At 43.5% G+C, this 18,940-nt stretch overlaps 1 protein-coding gene and 1 long non-coding RNA gene across 3 annotated transcripts; one reads left to right on the top strand and one right to left on the bottom strand.

The window, feature by feature from the left end:
- Positions 1–3,448: 3,448 nt before the first annotated feature.
- LOC115137405 (zinc finger protein 329-like) lies at positions 3,449–11,261 on the bottom strand. 2 transcript variants are annotated; one of them, XM_065024851.1, is made up of 6 exons: positions 10,742–11,257; positions 9,996–10,126; positions 9,639–9,803; positions 5,473–5,637; positions 4,952–5,063; positions 3,449–4,714 (listed from the first exon to the last, which is right to left on the bottom strand). In XM_065024851.1, the coding sequence occupies exons 1-6, from the start codon at positions 11,028–11,030 to the stop codon at positions 4,425–4,427; spliced, it is 1,152 nt and encodes a 383-aa protein (XP_064880923.1). In that variant the 5' UTR covers positions 11,031–11,257; the 3' UTR covers positions 3,449–4,424. The 2 variants fall into 2 exon arrangements, with proteins under 2 accessions (XP_064880923.1, XP_029529581.2); XM_029673721.2 differs by lacking the exons at positions 3,449–4,714; positions 4,952–5,063; positions 5,473–5,637 and having other exon boundaries at positions 6,029–9,803; positions 10,742–11,261.
- Positions 10,466–12,259, top strand: LOC115137460 (uncharacterized). Its single transcript, XR_003864803.2, has 2 exons — positions 10,466–11,104; positions 11,363–12,259. It is a non-coding gene; the product is annotated as an uncharacterized LOC115137460 (long non-coding RNA).
- Positions 12,260–18,940: the final 6,681 nt, after the last annotated feature.

Raw genomic sequence — 18,940 nt, 5'->3', positions numbered from 1 at the left:
TAAAATGGTTCAAATATTCCCTCCACCCCCCTCAATCTACACAAAATACCCTAAAATGACAAAGCAAAAACAGGTTTGGGAATGTTAGCAAATTTATAACAAATACAAAAATATATAAATGTAATATTTCAGTTTTTAAGTATTTAGACCCTTTACTCAGTACTGTGTTGAAGCACCTTTGGCAGCAATCACAGCCTCAAGTCATCTTGGGTATGACGCTACAAGCTTGGCACATCTGTATTTGGGGAGTTTCTGTCTCTGTCAGGTTGTATGGGGAGCTTCACTCCACAGCTATTTTCAGGTCTCTCCAGAGATGTTTGATCGGGATCAAGTCCGGGCTCTGGCTGGGCCACTCAAGGACATGCAGAGACTTGTCCCGAAGCCACTCCTGCGTTGTCTTGGCTGTGTGCTTAAGTTTGTTGGAAGGTGAACCTTTGCCCAAGTCTGAGGTCCTGACCATGCTTCTCATGTCTTTTACTGAGGAGTGGCTTCCGTCTGGCCACACTACCATAAAGGCCTGATTGGTGGAGTGCTGCAGGGATGGTTGTCCTTCTGGAAGGTTCTCCCATCTCCACAGAGAAACTCTGGAGATCTGTCAGAGTGACCATCGGGTTCTTGATCACCTGCCTGACCAACACCCTTCTCCCCAGATTGTTCAGTTTGGCCGGGCGCCCAGCTCTAGGAAGAGTCTTGGTGGTTCCAAACTTCTCCCATTTAAGAATGGAGGCCACTGTGTTCTTGGGGACCTTCAATGCTGCAGAAATGTTTTGGTACTCTTCCCAAGATCTGTGCCTCGACACAATCCTGTCTCGGAGCTCTAGGGACAATTCCTTCGACCTCATTGCTTGGTTTTTGCTCTGACATGCACTGTCAACTGTGGGATCTTTAACAGACAGGTGTGTGCCTTTCCAAATCATGTCTACTCAATTCAATTTACCACAGGTGGACTCCAATCAAGTTGCAGAAACATCTCAAGCATGATAACTGGAAACAGGATGTACCTGAGCTAAATTTAGAGTCTCATCGTAAAGGTTCTGAATATTTATTTAAATTGTACTGTTTTTTATTTTTAATACATTTGCAAAAACATTTTAAACACTGTTTTCGCTTTGCCATTATGGGGTATTGTGTGTAGAATGATGAGGAGGAAAATGTATTTAATCCATTTTAGAAAAAGGTTGTAGTGTAACAAAATGTGGAAAAAGTCAAGGGGTCTGAATACTTTCCGAATGCATTGTACGTCAGCTACAGAAAGGTTCCCAGATGCCCTCTGTGTAAATCTCAAGCCACACTGCTACTATTTCTCCCCATTGTGGACACGCCTATATCTGATAAGGCTACTCAGGAAGGAGAAGCTCTTGTAACATACTTTGCACTTGAAGGGCCTATCCTTAGTGTGAACGGTCTGGTGCTTCTTCACATAGTTTGCCTCAGTAAAGTGCAACGAAACAAAAATAACCAAAATCAGTCAGCACAGTCAGTTTTGTACAGTGGGGCAAAAAAGTATTTATGGTCACCTACAAACAAGCAAGATTTCTGGCTCTCACAGACCTGCAACTTCTTCTTTAAGAGGCTCCTCTGTCCTCCACTCGTTACCTGTATTAATGGCACCTGTTTGAAGTTGTTATCAGTATAAAAGACACCTGTCCACAACCTCAAACAGTCACACCCCAAACTCCACTATGGCCAAGACCAAAGATCTGTCAAAGGACACCAGAAACAAAATTGTAGACCTGCACCAGGCTGGGAAGACTGAATCTGCAATAGGTAAGCAGCTTGGTTTGAAGAAATCAACTGTGGGAGCAATTATTAGGCAATGGAAGACATACATGACCAATGATAATCTCCCTCGATCTGGGGCTCCATGCAAGATCTCATCCCGTGGGGTCAAAATGATCACAAGAACAGTGAGCAAAAATCCCAGAACCACATGGGGGGACCTAGTGAATGACCTGCAGAGAGCTGGGACCAAACTAACAAAGCCTACCATCAGTAACACTCTACGCCGCCAGGGACTCAAATCCTGCAGTGCCAGACGTGTCCCCCTGCTTAAGCCAGTACATGTCCAGGCCCTTCTGAAGTTTGCTAGAGAGCATTTGGATGATCCAGAAGAAGATTGGGAGAACGTCATATGGTTAGATGAAACCAAAATATAACTTTTTCGTAAAAACTCAACTCGTTGTGTTTGGAGGACAAAGAATGCTGAGTTGCATCCAAAGAACACCATACCTACTGTGAAGCATGGGGATGGAAACATAATGTTTCCACCCCCATGTTTTCCTACAAAGGGACCAGGACGACTGATCCGTGTAAAGGAAAGAATGAATGGGGCCATGTATCGTGAGATTTTGAGTGAAAACCTCCTTCCATCAGCAAGGGCATTGAAGATGAAACGTGGCTGGGTCTTTCAGCATGACAATGATCCCAAACACACCGCCCGGGCAACGAAGGAGTGGCTTCGTAAGAAGCATTTTAAATTTTTATTTTTATTTTACACTCTTTTCTCCCCAATTTCGTGGTATCCAATTAGTGTAGTAGCTACTATCTTGTCTCATCGCTTCAACTCCCGTACGGGCTCGGGAGAGACGAAGGTTGAAATTTATGCGTCCTCCGATACCCAACCAAGCCGCACTGCTTCTTAACACAGCACGCATCCAACCCGGAAGCCAGCCACACCAATGTGTCGGAGGAAACAGCGTGCGCACTACGCCCAGCCCGCCACAGGAGTCGCTGGTGCGCGATGAGACAAGGACATCCCTACCGACCAAGCCCTCCCTAACCCGGATGACGCTAGGCCAATTGTGCGTCGCCCCACGGACCTCGCGGTTACGACAGAGCCTGGGCGCACACCCAGGGACTCTGATGGCACAGCTGGCGCTGCAGTACAGCGCCCTTAACCACCCGGGAGGCCCTCGTAAGAAGCATTTCAAGGTCCTGGAGTGGCCTTGCCAGTCTCCAGATCTCAACCCCATAGAGAATCTTTGGAGGGAGTTGAAAGACCGTCTTGCCCAGCAACAGCCCAAAAACTTCACTGCTCTAGAGGAGATCTGCATGGAAGAATGGGCCAAAATACCAGCAACAGTGTGTGAAAACCTTGAAGACTTACAGAAAACGTTTGACCTCTGTCATTGCCAACAAAGGGTATATAACAAAGTATTGAGATAAACTTTTGTTATTGACCAAATACTTATTTTCCACCATAATTTGCAAATAAATTCATAAAAAATCCTACAATGTGATTTTCTGGATTTTGTTTCTCATTTTGTCTGTTATAGTTGAAGTGTACCTATGATGAAAATTACAGGCCTCTCTCATCTTTTTAAGTAGGAGAACTTGCACAATTGGTGGCTGACTAAATACTTTTTTGCCCCACTGTTTTTAACTTCAACAAAATGGCAATACACTCTACTTTGAAGTACTGCAATAAAAGTACACAAAACGATACGTGACAAGTAGAATAACTTCGCTCTTTACTTTCTGTAAATCTGGTACCCTCATTTTGAAAATAAAATAAAGGTTCAACATTACATTACACACAGCTTCACTACTTTATGTCAAGTAAACATTAATTAATGCACTATCATTTCCTCATTATGAAACACCAGCATAAAACACCATGAGAAGGTTGTCACTTTTCATCAGTGAAGCATTTTTAGACACCATCACACCAACCATCACCATATCATCTACTCCACCTCATCATACTATAAATCCAGTCTCAACAGAATGAACTACAAACTAACTAGTACTACATTACATGTCACTATATACTATACATGGGCCGTGTGCATTTTCTGCTGGTGTATCCTGAGGTAGCTCCTCTCTGAAAACCTCTTCCCGAAGTACATACAGGGGAACGGCCTCTCGCCCGTGTGAACCTTTTGGTGCCTCTTCAGCTGGTGGGAGAACCTCTGCTCACACTGGGGACAGCTTTAGGATTTCTCCCCTGTGTGGACCCTCTGGTGTCTCTTCAGGTGACCAGCCTGGACGAAGCGCATATCACACTGGGTACAGATGAACGGTCTCTCCCCTGTGTACATCCTCTGGTGGATCTCCACCTGTTTTGGGGAAACTGAAGGCTTTCCCACAGAACGAACACGAGAAACGCTTCTCTTTGCCACCAGATCTGCTGATAGCGTTACTACTACTGTCATTTGTCAATGGGCTTGTGTAGCCATTTAGTGTTGAGGCACTGGCATTGTCTGAGGTCTGGTTTAACATTAGGAGAGTGTGAGGAGGATGAAGGCCAGGGAGTGTCTGTGTTGTCACAGGGTCCATGTTCCAGTTGATAGATCCTATAGAAGGCAGGCTGAAGGCAGCACCTGTTAGGGGGTTATCCTGAGGAGTCATCAGTATCTCTGAATCAAAACTATAGTAGCAGGATGGAGCATCAGTAGCTGAGTCTCTGTCTGTTCCCTTTCAACTCACACCGACACCTCCCTGTCCTCGCAGACCAAATCTAGGCCTTGCCCTGGTCTCAGCAAGTCTGTTGTCATGGAGACTAAGTTTGGTTGTTGGTTTGTGTTCGACTGTCTGTTTCTGGTCGCGGTTAACAGTGTTGTTCCCCAGCCCAGAATTAAGGACGCTGTCCCTTCCACTATGTCACCTCTGTTCCTGCCATGCTCAATGACGTTGTCCCCTGGGCCCTTGGCTGCACCCGTCTGGGTATCCAAGATGGCTCCCCTGTCTCCTCTGTTAGCCTCCAGCCAACCACCTACGGGGAGAGGTTACAAAATAGACTTTACAAACATGGCAGAGAAGTCTACATATGGATATTTATTTTTTACCTGGTCAAGTTCATACATTGTGTGTTTTGTATGTAAACATAGGATTGTATTGATTTAATTTTATGAATGAAGAAAATAAATAAATAATAATAGCCAGGTGCATCACTATTCCCACTGAAGATCCATTACTATTAGTATGTAGGCTATATGTATTTCTCTCTTACTTTGCTCCCCCATCTTTAGTCCACTCAGCAGATCAATACTCTCTGGTCCATCTTCTATTGTCTCCTCTTTGACTAGCAACAGATCAGGCTTCCCATCCTCCATGTCTACTGACTGTAAGAGATACAGAGTGAGAGGGTGTTGGATCATGAAATCTGATATGAGCACCCTACGATGAAGGACCTTCTGATTGGGCAATGAGGGATTGCTGTGAGTATTATACAAACAGGTCGATTTATTTGATACTATGCAAACGTGTTAGTTGATTTGATTACTTGACACTCTTTAAGGGTTTGATAATTCAAGGCCATGGTCCCACACCTAAAATGTATCAAGACCTGGGCCCATATTTACATAGAGTCTCAGAGTTAAAGTGCTGATCGTCCCCAGCCATCTATATAGTCTAATTCATTTTGATCTAAAAGGAAAAACTGATTCTAGATCAGCACTCCTACTCTGAGAGGCTTTGTGGATATGAGCCCTGACCTAATACCATTCCGACAGTAGTTCACAGTGAGCTCACCTCAGTGAGACTGTGTGTGGTCCTGTGCTGCTCAGCTGGTTCCTCTGTGGGTTCAGGAGGAGATGTAGTCTGGTTGTCCTCCATGACCATGGTTCCCTCAGGGTTCCCCAGACCCTCCTCACACCCCTCCTCCTTCACCAGCAGCACCTCTAGACCCTCCTCCTCCTAGAAGAGGTGGTACAGATTACACAGACATACACTACCTCAGGTACGTACACACAGATAATAAACACACTTTCAACATGGAGTGTTTACCCATCCCCACTACGTTTGAGTCCTATACTGTAGTTACAGAATTACTTCATTGTTGTTAAACCCATCATGGTGGACATAAATATGATGTGGGTAAAAACAAGTCAGCTATGAAGTCAAAAGCCATCAGACAAACCTGACTAAACTGTTTTGACGTGTACAGTAGGTGTTTGTTAGTGTGTTTGGTATGTGTAAGTATATTTAGTAAGTGTATATTGGTTATAAAGCGCTGTTGGGTGTATGTAGAATAGTGTGAGATCAGATGTGATGTATACTAAAGAGAGTCTCAATGAAAGTCTTAGAATGAAAATCACATGTTGTCTTTATTAAACAGAAACAAGTTTCAAATACTCCATATGAAAACCACATTCATCTCTCAAGCTATTATTTTTTCCTAGCTTTCAAATAGGCACGTTCTTCTATCCCCTGCAACTCTTCCCTGGGCCCTTATTGTATAAGAGAAAGTTGTGTTTTCTGTCAATATACCTGGTAAAGTCATGGTTAATAAACAACTAGGGGGGCCCTGTAAAATCAGATTTTTCCCCAAAAATAGTGTTTTTGGTCTGCCTGGTAGAATACCCCAAAAAGTATTCCCCTTTAATTGTGCATCTGTTCCTTTAATTATGCGTCTAGCGATGGTTCTGTACTGCTTCTGCTCATTTCATGGCAAAGTTAGCAAATAACAAATAATAGATACAAACAGTTCATATTTAATTGAAAAGGTTTTGGGGAAACTCAAAAGACAGTTATCACATCAACTGGTTACACACAGAGTGATAGACAAATGTCTGCACCACACAGACAGACAGACAGAGGCAATATTGCTGAAAATGTATTGGGAGAGTGTTAAATTTGGCTTTTTCATCCAATAGTGACTAACCAGGGGTGGGACAATGTCAATACAGCGTTGATTAGATAGTAGCTGGGAGCTTGCAGTGTCTGATACTGAGATTTGTTTATGTCATTTTGCGATGGAACACGTGAAAATTGAATGTACTTGCAAAATTTCCTGCAATTCTACACATTTTGCCAATGGGCGTAGAGAAAATGTTGTATTTTTAAAGCAATTGCCGCCAATTGCCCAGCACAGTACAAACACAATATGTAACAGACTTTTAGACTTATACAGTTGAAGTTGGAAGTTTACATACACCTTAGCCAATTAAATTTAAAGTCAGTTTTTCACAATTCCTGACATTTAATCCTCGTAAAAATTCCCTGTTTTAGGTCAGGTAGGATCACCACTTCATTTTAAGAATGTGAAATGTCAGAATAATAGTAGAGAGAACTATTTATTTCAGCTTTTATTTCTTTCACCACATTCCCAGTGGGTCAGTAGTTTACATACACTCAATTAGTATTTGGAAGCATTGCCTTTAAATTGTTTAACTTTGGACAAACGTTTCGGGTAGCCTTTCACAAGCTTCCCACAATAAGTTGGGTGAATTTTGGCCCATTCTTCCTGACAGAGCTGGTGTAACTGAGTCAGGTTTGTAGGCCTCCTTGCTCATACACGCTTTTTCAGTTCTGCCCACAAATTGTCTATAGGATTGAGGTCAGTGCTTTGTGATGGCCACTCCAATACCTTGACTTTGTTGTCCTTAAGCCATTTTGCCACAACTTTAGATGTATGCTTGGGGTCATTGTCCATTTGGAACCAAGCTTTAACTTCTTGACTGGTGTCTTGAGATGTTGCTTCAATATATGCACATAATTTTCCTACCTCATGATGCCATCTATTTTGTGAAGTGCATCAGTCCCTCCTGCAGCAAAGCACCCCCACAACGTGATGCTGCCACCCCCATGCTTCACGGTTGGGATGATGTTCTTCGGCTTGCAAGCCTCCCCCTTTTTCCACCAAACATAACGATGGTCATTACGGCCAAACAGTTCTATTTTCGTTTCATCAGACCAGAGGCCATTTCTTCAAAAATTTGTCCCCATGTGCAGTTGCAAACCGTAGTCTGGATTTTTTATTGTGGCTTTGGAGCAGTGGCTTCTTCCTTGCTGAGCGGCCTTTCAGGTTATGTCGATATAAGACTCGTTTCACTGTGGACATAGATACTTTTGTATCCGTTTCCTCCAGCATCTTCACAAGGTCCTTTGCTGTTGTTCTGGGATTAATTTGCACATTTCGCACCAAAGTACGTTCATCTCTCGGAGACAGAACGCGTCTCCTCCCTGAGCGGTATGATGGCTGCGTGGTCCTATGGTGTTTATACTTGCGTACTATTGTTTGTACAGATGAACGTGGTACCTTCAGGCATTTGGAAATTCCTTCCAAGGATGAACCAGACTTGTGGAGGTCTACAATTATTTTCTGAGGTCTTGGCTGATATATTTTGATTTTCCCATGATGTCAAGCAAGAGGCACTGAGTTTGAAGGTAGGCCTTGAAATACATCCACAGGTACACCTCCAATTGACTCAAATGATGTCAATTAGCCTATCAGAAGCTTCTATAGCCATGACATAATTTTCGGGAATTTTCCAAGCTGTTTAAAGATACAGTCAACTTAGTGTATGTAAACTTCTGACGCACCTGAATTATTATGATACAGTGAATTATAAGTGAAATAATCTGTCTGTAAACAATTGTTGGAAAAATTACTTGTGTCATGCACAAAGTAGATGTCCTAACCGACTTGCCAAAACTATAGTTTGTTAAACAAGAAATTTGTGGAGTGGTTGAAAAACGAGTTTTAATGACTCCAACCTAAGTGTATGTAAACTTCCGACTTCAACTGTATATGCCTTTACATATCACACAACGTCTGGATGCAATATTCTACCCAGGAAAATTCAACACTGAAATCTGTTCATCTCGTTATTCCAAATGCATCTGTGGGTCTTTTCTGCTGACAAAAATAAAAATGAATCCTTGTCTTTAGTGAAGGGTTTGATCTCAAGTCAGAAGCTATCAAGTGGAATGGTTATTTTCTATTGAGTGGAATGTTTTTTCTGCTGGTGTATCCTGAGGTAGGTCCTCTCTGAGAACCTATTCTCACAAAGGGGGCAGCTGTAGGGTTTCTCCCCTGTGTGACCCCTCTGGTGCCTCTTCAGGTCACCAGCCTGGGCGAAACGCATGTGACACTGGGTACAGCTATAGGGTTTTTCCCCTGTGTGGACCATCTGGTGTCTCTTCAGGTGGCCAGCCTGGGCGAAACGCATGTGACACTGAGTACAACTAAATGGTTTCTCCCCTGTGTGGACCCTCTGGTGGATCTCCACCTTCTGGAGGCAGCTGAATCCTTTGTTACAGAACATGCAGAGGAACCGTTTCTCTTTACTGTTGCCTGATGTGGCTCCCCCTCCCTGAGCCTGATCGAAATGGACATGGCCATGTGAATCGGAAGGCCCCATCGACGTGGACACTGGGTCGCGATCCCCGAGCATATGTAAAGGGGAGTGGGTAATGACATCTGGATTTGTCTCTAAGCTTTTCCTGTAATCTAAGAAATCTCTGCCCCGTGAGTGTCCGTCTCCTAGGTGATTAGCTGCATTCCATGTGGGAGGAACGTCACCCTCCACTTCATCTACGACCAGACCCTCCCCTTTCTTATCTAGGCACCCTTCAGAGTATCCACTACTACTGTGCCGGTTCCAGTCCCCTCTTGACAGATCAGTCTGTGTCTCTAAAACCAAGGGCATGTTGCCAGGGTCCATCTCTGTAGCGTAAGAACAAGATGGATCATTACCGCCAGTGTCTAACGCGTCACCATCCCCAAAGGAATGAACCGTCCTCTGGCGAAATATCGGTAAATAGTCTGAGCCAGAAGCAGGAGGACAGCCCAGTGGCTCCAGTCTCTCTGGGTCTGATCTGTGGTCAGATCCTGTGTGTAACAGCCTGTGTGTTACAGTTAAAGTATTGGTATCTGTCTCTGTCTTGAGGACGGTGTTCAATGGTCCACTGACCTCCGTGATGCTGTGTTGGGTTCTGGGCTGCACTGGGGCTGTCGTGGGGTCCTGCATGGCTACAGGGGGCACTCCAGCCATTTCAGTCTGAATGTCTCTGCTTTGCCGTGGGTCCTCCTCTCCTTCAGACCTCTCCAGCTTGACCCCAGGACCTGTATCTGCAGACTGACACAAGAAAAGTGGAGGTTATTACTGGTAAATGAGTTGAATTGTATGACAATGTTGTAGGGAAGTCTCACAAGCTCCCCTATGGCAGATAAAGATGTACATGTAAGCAAGTGAATAGTTGAGGGGTGCCTTTCTGAAACTGGCCACATTTGATGTACTGTAATTTTGATGTAATACTATTACACTAACCTCTATCATCATAACGTGCTGGGTTGAGGTTCTACTCCCCTCATCAATTGTGATTGGTTGGTCATCTCTCCATGTATTGTGTCCTGCTGGCTTCACAAGGCTCTTGTGGCCTCCAGTTAGATGTCCTTCACCTGAGAAAGTGATTGGGGAAACAAACAGTTTTCAGTTTGCATCTGTGTTATATTAAACACAGAGGAGGGAGTAAAATGTAGGCAAGCAATAAACATTTCAGAACAACTACTAGTCGAATAAGACATGGGAGAGATGACGAATTTTGGAAAATAGATTTATTGATAGACTAATACACTTGAAACAAATAGCCAAACTGAAAACTGGAGACATTACTAGTGCCTCCACCGCGATCAAAGGACACAAATTTAAAAAATGCGTACTGTCTTCTAGGGTGGCTAATGCTACTTCCTGATTTTGCCAGGGGTAGACAGACTCACGTGGTGTGTAACATCCGAAAGTGGTGGTGGGATTATTTGTATTAGTACAGTACGCACATTTCGTCCGTGTTTTCCCCACAGACGAGCCATTAACTCAAGTTAAGAAGGAAACTGAAGCCTTTGCAGCCTGAATGGAAGATGTTTTTATGTGCCAGCCGGTCCATGGGGGCCAATTGTATTGCTGGCCGAATACATAAAAGTTGGACGTAAGATGCCAAAATATGTAAAAGGCCGGATGGGCTAGGCTATATATGAACGGCGACAGCCTCCGCTCTCTCGGCCTTCTGCTAAATGTACCTCTTGCCATTCCTCTGCATCGGTCGAGGATCCTGACACTACTGTGACGACTGGCGAGGACGCGCTCTCTCGTTGTCCTCTCTGCGCGCTCCCGTGCCATCTTCAGTTCCAGTAGCTGTAGCTTCCTCCGCAATCCCCTGTTTTCTTTCTGGCTTTGAGTTATTTCCAAACGAAACACTGCATAGTCGTCGTCTACGACTTTACAGATCTCTGCCACGGCTGCATTCGCTAGAACCTCCACGATGGAGGCTATCTGAGTGTGAAAAACCATACAGTTAACGTTAGCCATTTTTAGCTAACCAGCAGCCAGATAGCATCTATAAACAAAGACCCGGGACCAACGCGAATTAAACACCACCTGGGGTAATTATGTTAAATGTCTAAATAACAACGCTTGTTTCTGGTCACTGTTCACTTCCGTTCTTCTTTAAAGTTTTCGATTACACCTATTGGTGTATTGCAGCCACCTACTGTACGGGGTCTTCTTCTTTGATATTATGGTGGTCCGAAAACAAATGCTATAGTTGCATGCCGCCACCTACTGTTTTGGCTGTACATCAGCCCAAATAATTAACAAAATACAAATAAACAAGGCAAAACTCAATGTACTCCTTTATTTAGGCTCTGGGGCCTGAGAAGAAGAGCATCTTCGGACAGTATTCTTTGCAATGTTTCGGCAGTGAAGACCTGGAAACCCAAAAGCTCCAGTTTCTTTGTCTTTTTGTTTGTTTATGCAGTACAATTAATCATATGTTCGATAAACACACAATTTTAAATTGTATGCATTTTAGAATAAGGCTGTATAACGTAACAAAATGGGGAAAATGGGAAGGGGTATGAATACTTTGAATGCACTGTACCTTTTGTTGTGAATGCCCATCCTGGTACTGTCTGTATTGGTGGGGTAACCACGAGGTACTCTAATTGAGGAAGGCTAGACCCAGGTTCAGGCCCAGACCTTCTATGAACCCAGTCACGAGGCATTAGATGAGAAGCTGAAGGAGAAAACAGACTTCCTGATAAACTACCACCAGGGGAGTCTCCCACCACTCTCTGTGAAGGCTGAAGTCCAGGGTGACCTGTTCTGGTCATCCTGGATACTGTGGTGTTTGCATCATAGGAATAGGAGGGTCTCTCTCTATCAGCCCCAGGTCCTGGGCTGCAGACTGGATCCATGACTGGAGCCTCTGTCTCTCTGATGACCACCAGGACTGAGGTTGTTCAGTCCACCTGTCCACTGGTGGTGGTGAAGTCTCTCTCCCTAGTGGTTCGGTGCCAGGTCCGACTCAGGAAGGAAGAGAGATGGCTCCTGATCCAGTGTCCTGATCCGGGGACAGGGTTTGTGACCAGCCACCTCAGAGGTCCAGTCTCTCCCACCAGCAACACCGAATACAGGTCAGCAGGTCTTCATGGACTGCAGACTGTAAACACAAATTGTACAGAAATGCATAAAGGTTTATATTAAAAAACAATGTTCTGTACACACAGAAACATGATAATTATAAAATGTTAACCACAGTCAAGCCCATCTCTAAAACTGGGATTCAAGTACCTAACAATATGGAGCCATTGGAGTAATAAAAAAAAAGTCCATATGTGTTGATTCAAGAATGAAGAAGACAAAATCTACGCCTCGCCCTAGTCTCAGACAGTATGTTGTCATGGAGACGAAGGTTGTTGTTTTGTGTTAAACTGTCAGTTTCTGGTTGTGGTGAAAAGTGTTGTCCCCAGACCAGTTTTGAAGACGCTGTCCTATCCATTGACCTCCACTATGTCGCCTCTGGTCCTGGCCTGATCTGTGATGTCGCCCCCTAGGCCCTTGGCTGCACCCATCTGGGTCTTGGAATCCAAGATGGATACGCACTCTCCTCTGTTAGCCTCCAGCCAACCACCTACAGAAAGAGGTTAGAAAATGTGACCTGTTTCAGGAAGCTAGGCGTATGTCACGTCACCACTTCACAGGAGGCATTTGAACGTAACAAAATGTTTTTTTTTAATCATAATGCGTTTTTGTGCAGAAATGCCTTCTGGAACATGTAAACTTTCATATGCCTTTATAACAAACTTGTATGCCATCTGTAAATATGAATTACAATTGTTAAATTGCGACCCTAATTGGTTTAGCCACAGAAAGAGACAGGAGCCTTCCTGCTAGCCATGATTGGCTAAGATAATGGATGGGCTGGACATGCAGAGAGATGAGCTCGGATTGGTCTGCCATGTAGCATGCTTCCGTCTATAACATGAGCTTCTCAGTATGTGTAGATAATAATTTCTACCACAGATTTGTGAAAGATGTCATGAAGAACTGCAAGTGTTGCTACTGCTCTAAACATTGCTGCCCTTAATTTAACAGGCGCTATCGGCAACGATCAGAGAGAAAGAGTTTCTGGAGGACGATCGTGCCATGCTAACTCTAGGACTCTTAAAATGAATCAGACAATGAGGAAATCCCTGACTTGCGCACTAAATAGTGTTTCAATCGGTGACGTCACTTGCTCTGAGACCTTGAAGTAGTGGTTCCCCTTGCTCTGCAAGGGCCGCGGCTTTTGTGGAGCGATGGGTAACAATGCTTCATGGGTGTCAGTTGTTGATGTGTGCAGAGGGTCCCTGGTTCGAGCCCGGGTATGGGCGAGGGGACGGAGTAAAGTTCTACTGTTACATCGATGCTGTTGACCCGGATCACTGGTTGCTGCGGAAAAAGGAGGAGGTCAAAAGGGGGGTGAGTGTAACGGATGTGAAACGACTAGCTAGTTAGCGGTGGTGCGCGCTAAATAGTGTTTCAATCGGTGACGTCACTTGCTGTGAGACCTTGAAGTAGTGGTTCCCCTTGCTCTGCAAGGGCAGCGGCTTTTGTGGAGCGATGGGTAACGATTCTTCGTGGGTGACTGTTGTTGATGTGTGCAGAGGGTCCCTGGTTCGTGCCCGGGTATGGGCGAGGGGACAGACTAAAGTTATACTGTTACATTAGGTAAAAACATTTTCATTTAACCAGACATTGTAGTCTTCTGATGACAGTGATGTGGAAGAAACGGCGATCAACAGTGTTGTTGTCATGGAAGAAGTTGACCAAGTTTTGAAATCAGTGGAATGTCTGGTGGAAGCAGAATATGATTGCAATTGCGAAGGGAGTCGAAAAGAGGCCCCCGAAGGAGGTTGTATAAAACAACTGTCTCTGGATTACATTTCAAACTAAAGCCAACCATGGCATCGATGACAGAGAGGGAGAATCGTTCATCCATGTATAAGAGTCTAGCTACATTTTCATATATGTTAAACATTTTTTCAGAAAGTTGTTTTCAATGCAAGTTAAAGTGTACTATTGGCTAGCTAACATTAGCTGGCTGGCTCGCTAGCTAACGTTACGTGTATGATCTGTGTAGCAATATTATTTGTCTCTCAGAAAGCCATTTGCATTGCTAGTTGTAGCTTAATGTTAGCTAGCTAGCTAACATTGAACCAAGTTGGTTATCTTTAGCTACCTGCAGATTCATGCATGGTGCAGGGTAGTATGAGTTGGGATTATGATTCATTGTTTAGCTAGCTAGCTAGCTACCTACTTACCTGCCTAAACAAAACACTCCACTATGCAAGTAACCATTTCACTGTACCGTTTACAACTTCTATTGAAGTTGAAGATTGAGAAAGAAAAATTACAAGATGTTATATGTTATAATACTTTTTATGCATCGAACAGCTTTGATGAGTACTTTCTCATCTGTGTCTGTTTGAACTGAGAGGAGCCTAAAAACCTACAGCTGGCATTCCATAGATAAGATGTGGTGGGTGTAACCGAGAGAGAGAGAGAGCGCCTAGAGGAATAGAACAAAACCCGTAGTGTCTAATCATTCTTGCATCTGGGAAACCGCACCAAAGCCTTTCCAGCCATAACTAAGCATTCTTAGTGTCAGTTATATAAGAACCAGCATTGTCTGTAAAGGTTAAGCCTCTGCAACACATTTTAGAGTGTGGGATCGACAGCTTCATTATTGCAATAATTAATCGATATTGAATGAAGATGATTGTTTGAAGAAATGACAGTCTCTTAGTATGAATGTCCATGACAAGATATACTGTATGTAGGCTATATGTATTTCCCCCTTACCTTGCTCTTCCATCTTCAGCAGATCAATGTTCGCTGGTCCGTCCTCTTATCTCCTCTTTGACTAGAAACATCATGCTTCCCATTCTCCATCTCTATTGACTGTAAGAGACACAGAGTGAGAGGATGTTGGAACAAGAAATCTGATATGAGCACCCTGCTATGGAGCATTTTCTGGTTGGGCAATAAGGGATTGCTATGAGTATTATGCAAATGCTAGTTGATTTAATTACTTGACACTCTTTAATGGTTTTATAATTCAAAGTAATGGTCCCACACTTAAGACTAAATTAATTAAGACCGTGGCCCATTTCCACAAATATTCTCAGTGTAAAAGTATTCATTATGATCCAATAGGCAAAACTGATCCTAGGTCTGCACTCCTACTCAGAGGCTTTGTGAATATTGACCTTCAATTAAATGCCGCATGTCCCTTTTAATAACAGGACAACAGCACACATTTCAGCAAATAAAGGCCTGTTCTCAAATAAACACTGGGTCTAAATTATATGTTTAATGAATTTACCATAAATTACAATGAATTAAAAATAAACACCACTCTAAAATGATTATTAACACCATGAATAACAATAACTGATGCAACCCTGTTTGTAAACTTGGATATCAACTTTACCACTTCAGAATGGTTTTGTGGCACAGGCCATGCCACGCAGGGCTAACTCGCGGACCACAACCGACAAACCCACTCTCCCTTCCTGTCTCATTACACTATGATCAGAGCAGGCTGCAGATAATGATCAGCTAGAGAAGTCAGATTTTCAACATGTTGATGCTATATTCATGATGATATTAAATATATGCAAGGAATTTGGCACCAACAGGTTTCTGTAAGAACGCACCATACACAACCAATCAGCAACTCACAATTGAATACCGATTACCGATTTTTAGCGCTTCTCATCACGGTTTGCGCCACAATCAAGTAGAGTATGCCAATCTCGACAAACAAAAAATACATCCATCTCTACTCAGTATCGCTTGGTTTGACAATCTTTGAACATCATTAAACTTTTTGATGTTTTGCAACAGACGTCTCTTTCCATTAATCAAATGGCCGTTGTGCAGTTTGGAGTTATATTAGAGTGGAGTGGAGGGGACTTTTGAAGTAGCCTAATCAGATTAACACTCCCAACGGGCTCTGGAGAAGGCAAGGTCGAGTCATGCGTCCTCCGAAACATGACCCGCCTAACCGCGCTTCTTAACACCTGTTCGCTTAACTCGGAAGCCAGCTGCACCATGTGTCGTCGGAGGAAACACTGTTCAACTGACAACCAAAGTCATGTTTCGGAGGACGCATGACTCGACCTTGCCCTCTCCCGAGCCCGTTGAGTGTTGCAGTAATGAGACAAGTTTGTAATCACAAAATTGAGGAGAAAAAAAGGGGGTACAAATTTTTTAAATAATAATTAACCTTATTTACATAAGTATTCAGACCCTTTGCTGTGAGCCTCGAAATTGAGCTCAGGTGCATCCTGTTTCCATTTGATCATCCTTAAGATATTTCTACAACTTGATTGATGTCCACCTGTGGTAAATTCAATTGAGTGGACATGATTTGGAAAGGCACACACCTATATAAAGTTCCCATCATTCAGGGAGGCCGTCAGGGAGGTGACCAAGAACCCTATGGTCACTCTGACAGAGCGCCTCTGTGGAGATGGGAGAACCTTCCAGATGGACAACCATCTCTGCAGCACTCCACCAGTCAGGCCTTTATGGTGGAGTGGCCAGACTGAAGCCACTCCTCAGTAAAAGGCACATGACAGCCCGCTAGGAGTTTTCCAAAAGGCCCCTAAAGACTCTCAGACCACGAGAAACAAGATTCTCTCATCTGATGAAACTAAGGTTGAACAATTTGGCCTGAAAGCAAAGCGTCACGTCTAGAGTCTAGAGACAACGACCCTAGGCACACAGCCAAAGACGACGTAGGAGTGGATTCAGGACAAGTCTCTGATGTCCTTGAGTGGCCCAGCCAGAGCCCGGACTTGAACATCTCTGGAGAGACCTGACAATTGCTGTGCAGCGACGCTCCCTATCCAGCCTGACAGAGCTTGGGATTAACTGCCCAAATACAGGTATGACAAGCTTGTAGCGTTATACTCAAGGCGGTAATCACTGCCAAAGGTACTTCAACAAAGTACTAAGTAAAGGGTCTGAATACTTATGTAAATTATCATTTAAAAAAAAGTATATATAAATTTGTAAAAATGTATAAACTGTTTTTGCTTTGTCACTATGGGGTATTGTGTGTAAATTTGAGGGGGGAAATGTTGAATACATTTTAGAATAAGGCTGTAGTGTAACAAAATGTGGAAAAAGTCAAGGGATCTGAATACTTTCAGAATGCACTGTATACAGTAACTAACCCCTCTACTGCACACATTTTGGTTTTTCATTTTATTATGTTCTGAGGTGTTGTCCATCCCCAAAGACCTGGAGAAAAGGAACAACTTTGGAAAACCCTGGTATACATCATTGGTCATGACCCAGAATTTCACCTGATCGTGGCTGACTGCCCATGTGGTCATGTTGTCTAAACTTGTAGGTACTGAAGCTTGTGGTGATCGGTGGCATGTTATAGAACCTATCCACAAGAGTGTAGGCTACAGCTTAGTTGTTAAGGTTGTAAAAGATGTGAAAGTTACTGTCTCACTGACCAAGGCCAATTTTGGCTCAGGGTTGGTCACATGACCCACTACAGTGACTGTTTTTCTTATTCCAATGATTTGATGATTGACAATCTATAAAAAGTTTATTTTGCATGCTCGTGCACACGATGCGGGCAGTGTGGTCCGCATGTATAATTGCGCAAGCATTGGAAAATAAATTTGCACATACATGTTATTCAATTATTGCACCCACACTGCTTGCGCACGTCTGCGTAGCCTCTCCCATATCCTCATTGGTTTTTAGGAGCTTATATCCACGTGGGTGATTGAAAGGTGAACTGAGGTCCACACTCCAGTCCTGTTGGTACTGCACCTTAAAGTTGGTTGCCAACTGCCATATAAAGTGCAAAGAAGGAGATTACTAGAAACAAACTCAGTTTTCCCTTTTATCTGTGGATTAATTGTCAGCGTAGAGGACCTTGTGCATTTCAGGCAAATTATCAATCCCAGGACAAATTAGCTAGCAACAGCAAGCTAAATTGCCATAAATGTTTAATGCTTTTCGACCTGTCCCCAAATTAATACAGTTGGTTCAGAGTTCGTTTTGATATTTCAACCTGCGTGTCCTGATCGCGTCTGATGTGGGTGGCCACAAGCGGTGTGGTCAGCATGTGAGACACTGCATTGCAGTGCTAGAGGCGTCATTGGTGCAGCTGGCGTTAAGCGGCGCGGTTTGGCGGGTCACGTTTCGGAGAACGCATGACTCGACCTTTGCCTCTCGAGCCCGTTGGGGAGTTGCAGCGATGAGACAAGATCGAAAAAGGGGTCAAATACAACAACAAAAAATGAACAACTTTCTTTTTTAAATAAAAATTACAAATCCCTTTCATTTGAACCATTAATCATTACAGGCAATACTATAGCTACAATGTAAATTGCACCTCTTCTGTGTTAATTGGTTCTTTATCCTGATTGTCTATGGCATCAGATGAGTGCCAAATTGAGATGGAGCACGCAAGCAAGAATATAAATCACAGCGCGAGCAGATTTGTATCGAAGAAAACCAGTCGCATAAACTACTTTGATCGTGCATAGACAGGGTTGGGCTGGAAATTAAACTTGAGAGCTTGAAACATTAATATTGAACAAGTTGAAAATCATTGTCGAATGCAATAAATTAGTCCGAGTGCATGCAGAGATTATGAAAGTCTCTTCTCACAAACACAATTTTCATTTTGCTCTCATTGTCCATCTCACGGAGTGAACGTTTGACAGTCCTATGTCGTGGGGCTCTGCTCCTAGTGGTTTACCCAAGGTGCCAGGGTTCTGGTCAAGAAGTTCGGATATTGATTGAACGATCCGCACATGGATCGAAGAGCTTACTCTTTCACATTCAGAAAATCTTAAGGTGATATTCTATTTAATAATGTATTCCATTTCCTTAGGTATAATGGTTTAATTGGGTAG

The sequence above is a fragment of the Oncorhynchus nerka genome, linkage group LG11, assembly GCF_034236695.1.
Source record: "Oncorhynchus nerka isolate Pitt River linkage group LG11, Oner_Uvic_2.0, whole genome shotgun sequence".
Classification (NCBI taxonomy): Eukaryota; Metazoa; Chordata; class Actinopteri; order Salmoniformes; family Salmonidae; genus Oncorhynchus; species Oncorhynchus nerka.
The sequence above is the reverse complement of the archived record's forward strand: the minus strand, read 5'-3'. Positions and strand labels throughout refer to the sequence as shown.

Excerpts from the sequence above, each read along its gene's own strand:
- LOC115137405 (XM_029673721.2), bottom strand. The coding sequence starts at position 11,030 with ATGGCTAACGTTAACTGTATGGTTTTTCACACTCAGATAGCCTCCATC. Across the intron at positions 10,127-10,741 it reads ATGCAGAGGAATGGCAAGAG|GTGAAGGACATCTAACTGGA; the intron begins GTACATTTAGCA and ends TCACTTTCTCAG. Across the intron at positions 9,804-9,995 it reads AGCACGTTATGATGATAGAG|TCTGCAGATACAGGTCCTGG; the intron begins GTTAGTGTAATA and ends TTCTTGTGTCAG.